The sequence below is a fragment of the Lactuca sativa genome, chromosome 5 (assembly GCF_002870075.4).
Source record: "Lactuca sativa cultivar Salinas chromosome 5, Lsat_Salinas_v11, whole genome shotgun sequence".
NCBI classification, from domain to species: Eukaryota; Viridiplantae; Streptophyta; class Magnoliopsida; order Asterales; family Asteraceae; genus Lactuca; species Lactuca sativa.
This window is the reverse complement of record NC_056627.2, coordinates 348,887,978-348,896,977: the sequence shown is the minus strand read 5'-3', so window position 1 is coordinate 348,896,977 and position 9,000 is coordinate 348,887,978. Positions and strand designations below refer to the sequence as shown.

Below are 9,000 nucleotides of genomic sequence, written 5' to 3'. Positions count from 1 at the left end.
ACACTTAATTGTATGACCATGATATATTGTATTTTGATTGGGGCTTGTACAAAACATGCATGAACATATATTATTAATTTATCTCTTATTTTGGGTAATTCGAATAGGATAGCTTCAAATCCAACGTATCAAAAGGATTACCCATTTACTAAAGTCTAAAACCCAAAAACTCAAACATGTTCTAATACCATATAAATGCATGAGGTTTTAGCAAATTATTATCTCATATGAATTACCATTGATTATGTGTGATTAATTATTAAGAAAGTGAAAATGTTTGAGGGTTTCAAATACATGAGGTTTTAGCAAATTATTATGGGGGTTTCAAATGCATGACAATCAAGGAAAAATGCAAGCTTTATAAGTGGTAAAAAGAGTATATTGATAAAAAAAAAAAAAAAACAACCCCAATCACATATATTTTAACAAACATGAAACATGCAAAAGTCACCTTCAGTCCAAACATATCAGTTGTTAATTAGGCCATATTTCCGCAACCATGTGAGCATTCTAATAATGTCATACAAGCTAATTCCACAAAATAAAAATAAAACGTATCTTCCACTAATCCCTTTGATAAAAACATATGCTGAACTTGAGCTTGGTTAGAAAGTCAAGAAAGCTATCTACAATACGACGATATATATATATATATATATATATATATGAAAGATAAGATAAAAACTACAAAAATTTAAGCCTTTCTAGATCTCGAATGAAGAATTATGGCCAAAAAGGTTCCTAAAAAACAAAGGGAACCCCAAATTACGAAGCTTGTTTGATAACATTTAACCCCCATGCATTTTCCATTATAACCATTGGCAAGCCCTTGCTTACGATAAAGAAATGCTGCCATATCTCCAAACACGAAGGACCCAATTGGGATATTTGCGACCACAATGTTATGGTTGACACTAAAGTTCTTGGCCCCAAAAAGCTCAGCTGTTGTTGACACAGAGGCCGAGGACACCGCACCTGTGCATATCCCGATAATGGCTGTACTTATGTGAAGACATATGTTGCTACCATTAAGGAGTAAGAAGAAAGCTCCTGTCATTGGGACCATCATCAATGCTATTAAAGCTGGCCTTGAAATCTTGTATTTAGCCCTGAAACAAATATATTATTTTGTAAGTAAATTATTGAAATTGAAAATGTTGTTATATTGTTTGGTAGGAATGGTGGAATTAATGAGCACTAAAAAGGATGGCTCAAAGTGAGACTTACGTTTGAATTGATTTTCAACCAGAAAATTCTCTATCAACAAAATTAAATGTCACATTAAATGAGCATGTAACACACAACCTTTTTGGGAGTCTGAATTGTAAGGTTAAACTGGTTTCCACGATAATGATTTATACATCATGCATTAAGAGTCTCATATTAATCGTGAATTTATTAAGATTTAACACTATTGGCATATAATGAATTAAGCTCAACTATAATAGACATAGAATAAATATGTAGTTGAATGTTCATTCAGTCGTTGAATGGAAATAACCAAGGACACGTATTCTTAATATGATGTTAAATTTTATAGAGTTTAATAGACTTATAAATTAAAGAGAAAGTTATATAAAAAATAAAATATTTGTATAGTAATCAATTAAACTTTGTAAACTAAAATAGATTCTAGATACCCTAACCAAGAATAAAGAAAATGGGGACAAAAAGAATACCAATTTAATTCCCTTTCATTTTGTATATTTTCTTTTCTTTTTATGGTTTGTTTTATGTGAATAATCTTTTTTCATATAAAATGAGACGAGTGATAAAAAGTAGAAGACCGAAACAAATAAAACAATAACCGTTTCAACTGGTTCCAAAAAAAAAAAAGAGAAAAAGTTTCAACACACTTAATTAATTAGGTACAATCCGCGGAGTAAATTTAAAGTTGTTAATTTGGACATGTTGGAAAATTACTATTCCCAACTTCAAGTTGTTTTAATCAACTTCATTGTGTTTTTCAGATGATAAAAACGTTATCATCCTACGTACGACACTTACTCTGTTAGGGTAAACGTTAAAATAATTACCAAACTACCTTTAACTTCAATTATTTCTGAATTCTATTGCCTTGATAATAACGTTAAAGAGTGAAAGAACATTAATTAATTAAGTAAAACCATTAACCATGGTACCTTGAGAGATGGTAGTCGAGGAGGCAAGGAAAGAGTCTACCAAAGAAACCAAAAGACGAAGCCAATGAAACCAAAGAAGAAGTGCTTGAATTCCCTCTTGACTCTGCAATTTGTCCCAAATTGTTCAAATACACCAACCCAATTGTTGCACCAAACAAATACACAAAGAAATACAACCAAAAATTCAATCTTTTCACCATTACTTTAGCCTCCATCTCTTCACCATCACACATCACCACCCCTTCATCTTTCACACAGTGTTCATCCACCACCCCTAATCCATTTTCCTCCATGCTACTCTCATCGCATACCTTCTTCCCGTAGCTTCTGATCAAACATTTATGCTCCATTTTCTCTCTCAATTTCTCCACTAATGGAACCACCAAAGGTGCCAACAAGAACACACACATACCAATTAAAATTACCAACGGAGTAAACATGAGTCTTTTCCTTGATTCTAAACTGGTGATCACTGCGTAAGTTCCTGTAAATATGGTGATTGTAAAGATCACAAGAAACCCACGTGATAATCTCTTCGATCTTGCAGTGGTAACCACTGTAACAAACGGTGAAGTGATCAAGCAAACCACGAGGGGTAGAATACTATTCAACAAAAGATATGATGTTGTTGTTTGTATTGACGTTAAAGATGATGACTTGAACACCACATCAACTACAGCTGAATAAATCTTTGCACTCAATCCTTGATAACTAGTTGATAAACCAACTGCAAGTTGTAGATCCAGTGGGAAATTCTGTATTGCGATCATGTAACAAACGGTGTTGATCCAACAAATGCTGTTCCCAGCCAAAACTGTTAGTAGAAACAAAAGACTGTAGGGAAGGGAGGAGACTTTATTTGTTACAAGGAAAAGATACTGAACGCCATAGCCTATGAACCCAAGTGAAGAACCGATTAAAAGAACAAGCCAAAGAGGGAGATGATCTGCTGCCATGCCTGATAAAAAACCGAAGAGTTTTCCAGAATCTGAAGCGAAAGCTAAATTGTTGAGCTGAAGCTGTGAGAGTGAAAGAAGCTGCTTCAACTGGGAAGAGTACGATGGGAAGTTTGAGTTTGTTGCACTAATGGATTGAAGCCAAATTGTACCAACTAAGCTTAGCCATTGATGACCCATTGAAGAGGTTAATTTCTTGAAAATTAGGGTTATTTTTCAAGATTTTGATGGGATGGAGTCGGTTATCTTGTGTGTGTTCATGTGCGTGTAAATATAAGACATATGCAGTGTTGTATATAATATGTGGTTAAGTGGAATGCCACCAACATTTTTGGTACACATGCTGTTTGTTTGGAGAGTTATTAGATTAGATGCATATAATGAATATGAATGCAGCAATGGGCCATTAAAGAAGTGCACACGCAAGGGTTGCATTTGCTTACATCAACGTGTCAATAACTCAATATATCGTTTTCCAGTTACAAAATAGTTATATGATTTAAAGCTATGACTGTTATTTTCGACTATATAGTTACTTTTAATTTTTGAAGATCGAAATAAAAAGAACTGATTTTTTTTTCTATGGATATGTTAATTTAATAAAATTAATTAACATATTTACCTTTCGTGCGTATGATTGTTTGACTATGATTTGACATATTTTTTTTGCATACATGTAAACTTAAAGTGGACAAAATTATAAAATTTCACTTTTTCTCACTTTACCAAAAAACTTATATGTGAAGCTTAACTGTTAAAATGTGAAATTTTATAAAGAAGATTCAAGCTTCACCAACAGCATATCTTTTTTTTTTTTTTTTTCATAATATATTACTTCTTATTCTTCTTATTTTATGTGTGAAAATTGGTTATATCCTCACACTTTAAAATGCAACGTGTTTCAACCCCCCCCTAAATTATATATATATATATATATATATATATATATATATATATATATATATATATATATATATATATATATATATATATATATATATATATATATATATATATATATATATATATATATATATAAAAGTGTAACCATATCATTTTTGCATGTTTTAAGCATGTTTCTATATTTACATTAACTACAAAATAAGAAAAAAATATAAAAAAAACCCCCTCATATTTGTTAATAGCATGAACTAATTGGATCAAAATAGTATGACGATATCACAAAAATAGTATTTAAAAAAAATAAAAATCTAAAAGAAGTGTGTCCTATTTGTCACGCAATTGGGTACGAATCGCCAAACCGAAAGGTATTGTAATGTTTGGCTGAAAAATTATATTATGGACGTGTATGACACAGAATATTTAGGAGTGTTTAAGAGTTTTTAGCGTTTAACAAAATGTTTCATTTTAAACAAAAAATCTCGTTTGATACTACAAATTTTAACGTTTAATTTAAACAAAAGAGTCTAAATCTAAAAACTACATCACGTAACATTTACTAAATCAATATTTATATGTATACCAAGGTACTTTTTGGTTGCCGAGGAGCCCTATGGAGAATCAAATGATTTACTAATACCATAGTACTTTTTTGATGATTTTACTATTATCACATTTCAAACTAATCATGCTATTGTTATGATGTATACAAATTGCTTTCTCCACAAGTTTACTTGTCTTTTGAAAATTCATATTCCTACGCATTAGTGTTAGGTTCTATTTAGGAGTTTAAATGCTTTCCTTTTCTAGTTAATCATGCTATTGTTGAGATGTATACAAATTGCTTTCTCCACAAGTTTATATATATATATATATATATATATATATATATATATATATATATATATATATATATATATATATATATATATATATATATATATATATATATATATATATATATATATATATATATATATATATATATAACAAAAAAGTAGAGATCTTGAGATTCAACCTAAGCTATATATTTCTCATTTGTCGCTCTAACGCTCCAGTGTACCGATAGCAGCAATATATGCTTAATCATAAATGATTATACATATATGTCTGTTCACAGACTTTGTAATCATATATAATTATGACAGTTGGTGGCAGAAAAGATGATGGTAACAGATGTGACGATGGTATAAGCGACGGAGGTGATAGTAGTGGGGTCGGTTGGTGTCAAAAGTGGTGGTAGTGGTGGTGGGGATGGTGGCAGAGGAGAAAAGAACGGACGACGCTATATAATCATTTATGATTATAAATGACCTACCGTGCCGATACGTCAGAGAGTTAGAGCGAAAGACTTGAAATATGTGGCTAAGGTTGAATCTCAAGATCTCCATTTTAATTTTAATCTCAATGGAACTCACATCTCTCTTTATATATATATATATATATATATATATATATATATATATATATATATATATATATATATATCCTCCCATAATCTATTGTCATTAATAATAAGAAAAGTGAGTTACTTTAATCTCTTAATTTATTTCTAAATTTTATATGGTATCAGAGCATATATGAGAATAATCAATTGAAGCTATGACTGGAGGAGGAGAAAAGTCAGGCGGTTCATCAGCCAAGAAGACCACCATCGACATCACCTCTCCTTACTTCCTTACCACTTCTGATCATCTAGGTCAGAACTTCTTCGAAGATAATCTTCTCCATGACGGGAACTTTAATGACTGGCAATGTGAGATGACGAATGCTTTGTTCGCCATGTATAAAATATGATTCTGTAACGTCTCAAAAATCGAAGATAAAATTTTTATTTTTAAAACATTAATTCATACAACATTCTATTCCCAAGATCATTCAAGATGAAAAATAGTATTTAAATGTCAGACTAAAAATCATGACTAATGAAATGCGGAATAAACTATAGGGATGTTGTGTAGTCACGCCGGGCCCTTCCCTTTCAAACTGGAGAGTACCTAAAACCATAAACACAAAGCTTATTGAATTCCCCATAATACCACTTACATACATATCATTGAGCCTAGCCCGCACATTGGGCCTAACCTAAAATAATGGGCCTAGCTCTTCATAATCAATGGACCTAGTTTATCATACAATTGGGCTTAGCCCATTATACAATGGGCCTTGTGAAACATATAATGGCCACAGCCCTCTTATGTAATTAGGCCTAGCCACACATGCATGCCCTTAGGTCCAACCCATCATACAATGCAAGAGTCACTAAGATAGCTAGCATCCTACATAACATATCCTACTGGGACGGCATTGGTGCCTTCGACCCACAGGTACAGTGAAGAGACTCATCGGTGTCAACAAAACACACACTCGAGCTGCTGCTAACACGACCTCTCACATTGAACATAACCAAGATCAAGCCTAATCAATAATTAGGGTAACAACAAGAAATCAAAGGTCCAACCATATCCTATCATGTTAAGGGGTAAAAGACTATTTTACCTCTTCCCATACTTAGCCCAACAAAACATGGCCTAAACCCAAAATAACCTAAAGCTCAAAATGGCTTCTGGTGAGTACGCCTTGCATACCACCATTGTACGCCCATCGTACAACGTGATCGAAGAAAGGGTTAATAGTTTGAACCCGTTGCACACAACGTACCATGAGGGTACACTCAACATAACTTGATGATGCCCAACTCAATTCTAATCTTCAAAATACCTTAAGACTTTAATCCCAACACCCAAATCTGATTCTAAGGGATGTCTTAAGTCATAAAGTTCTTGAATTTATAACTTTTCATGGATTAATGGTGTCCAAACCAAAGCCCTAGATTCGTAAATTCACTAAGAGGTCACTAACTTATGCATGGAAGATATATACCCATGAAGATTCGATTTTTATAACTTAATGACCTCACAAATGACTAGAATTGAGGCTCAAAGGTTTTGGAGTAACTTCTACTCACTAGATCCAAATCATGGGACCAAAACATGTCAAATCATAACCCAAAACTAGATCTACATAAAAGAACCACCAAGATTGAAGCTTTATACCTCTAGAAGCTTTCATAGGTGAAGAGAGTTTTGGATCTTCAAGCTCCAAGCTAACCAACACCCCTCCAATGAGTTCTTCTTCCAAATGCACCAAAACACTCCAAAATCACTCAAAGGCTCAATACTCTTTCAAACGGGGCTAGGGTTTCGAGGGAACTACTTTAGAGGATGGAGGCTAAAGGTAAGAAGGGTTTTCAATATGTTAAGGCCTTTAAATAGGGTCCAAGACCCAAAAATTATGCTTTCACCCTGGCTGGCGTACTCCCAACGTACTCCAGGTACGCCCAACATACGGTGAAGAATATTTGCGATGCTTTAAGCCTAGTATGCCCAATGTACTCCCTGTACACCCAACATACTGGCCTAAACCCAAATCCTCCCTAACTTCTAATAGTCATAACTCCCGTGGCTGAAATCCATTTTCGGTTATATGCTCGGAAAGGTAATGAAAAACCCTACAATCCCATCTAATCTTCTTTGACTTAGAACCTTCCGAACATAAATCTTTAATTCAAGAAAAGATCTAAAACATCACTTTTACCGTTATACCTTTGAACTCCAAGCACCAACCAAGAGCTTGGGTTACATGAACTATATAATCCACACCCAAATGGGTCTAAAACCCAAACCCTTAAAGTACAGGGCCATCACTTGATCCATTAATGCCTATAATTCTCAAAATATGAAGTTTCTCGAAACCAGATGTTACAACTCTCCCCCACTTAAATTGGATTTTGTCCTTAAAATCACTCCTTGCTACATTCCAGGAACCTAGACGATTCAGTCAATACTTACCGAACCCCACTTCATCTAAATGTCGACCTATACACACGATGATCTTCCAATGCTACAATCAAAACCCAATCTTAGCAGGACTCACACGTCATGATGGAGAACGAATCATTGACCCACTAACTGTAAATGATGCAGCATAATCACCACTTCTTTGCCAAAAATCCAGAAATCCAACACCTTACCTGACCCCCACAAAGATAGAACCATTCTGAAACGTGGCCAAAACGACTTCACTCTGCAATCTGAAGTGAAAAATATCCTTTCGATCCTAAATTATCTTGCTAACACCGGTGGGATACATAATCCTTGAGCACACATTACTGCCAAAAGACCTTTCATATAAAAAAGGTGACTCTTAATGCAAGTCTCATCCCTTTGTGCCAACCCGGAACCTAACTCACATCCCAAAACCCAAAGATCCATACTTACACTCTATCTGAAATCTTCTGATTCCACGGCGACCTTCTACTAAACTGAGATAAAGAATCCTTAATCAACCAAAAATCTCATGCACGTTCACACCACGAGTCTCCGTCCATGAGTCTAATTGATATAGGCTACCTGAGCCTAAACAGTACACGGATGCCATCCATTGATCACCGAGTCATCCTACACTAAATGTGATCCAATACCTTACTCAAGCTAATTTCTACCAGGTCTCACCCATACTATCATAACTAAATGGGCCTCGCCCACGGGTCTCACCCAATGTGCACAATTGTATGGGCCTCGCCTGTTAGAAATATGGATTTAATGGCACTTGGAAATATGAGAATCGTGATTATCACTATCAAATCGAAGTATTTGGGTGGTACTCCCAAATCCCCAATTAGATAAGCCTTAGAAAAATTCAGAGAGCAAGAAAAAGAATGAGAGTGTATAATTTTGTGAGTACTAGAAAAAGAGACCAAAACTAACTTTTAGATCCTTGTCTAAAAACTGTCATATGACAGTTTAAAACTGTCACAAAACCACCAAAACGGTCATAAAACGGGTATTTTGAATAAATATCAAAATGGGTTGCCGCCCCTTGGACCCCGCCAGGGGTTGCCTCCCCTTGGACCCCGCTCCCAGGGGCGCTGCCCCCGAACCCCCGTTCGTTCAGGGGCTTCTCCCCTAAATGAAACTATACTATGATACTTGATCAAATTT

At 34.4% G+C, this 9,000-nt stretch overlaps 1 protein-coding gene across 1 annotated transcript; it reads right to left on the bottom strand.

The window, feature by feature from the left end:
* Positions 1–542: 542 nt before the first annotated feature.
* LOC111878761 (protein NUCLEAR FUSION DEFECTIVE 4) lies at positions 543–3,475 on the bottom strand. Its single transcript, XM_023875264.3, has 2 exons — positions 2,142–3,475; positions 543–1,109 (listed from the first exon to the last, which is right to left on the bottom strand). The coding sequence occupies exons 1-2, from the start codon at positions 3,275–3,277 to the stop codon at positions 695–697; spliced, it is 1,551 nt and encodes a 516-aa protein (XP_023731032.1). The 5' UTR covers positions 3,278–3,475; the 3' UTR covers positions 543–694.
* Positions 3,476–9,000: the final 5,525 nt, after the last annotated feature.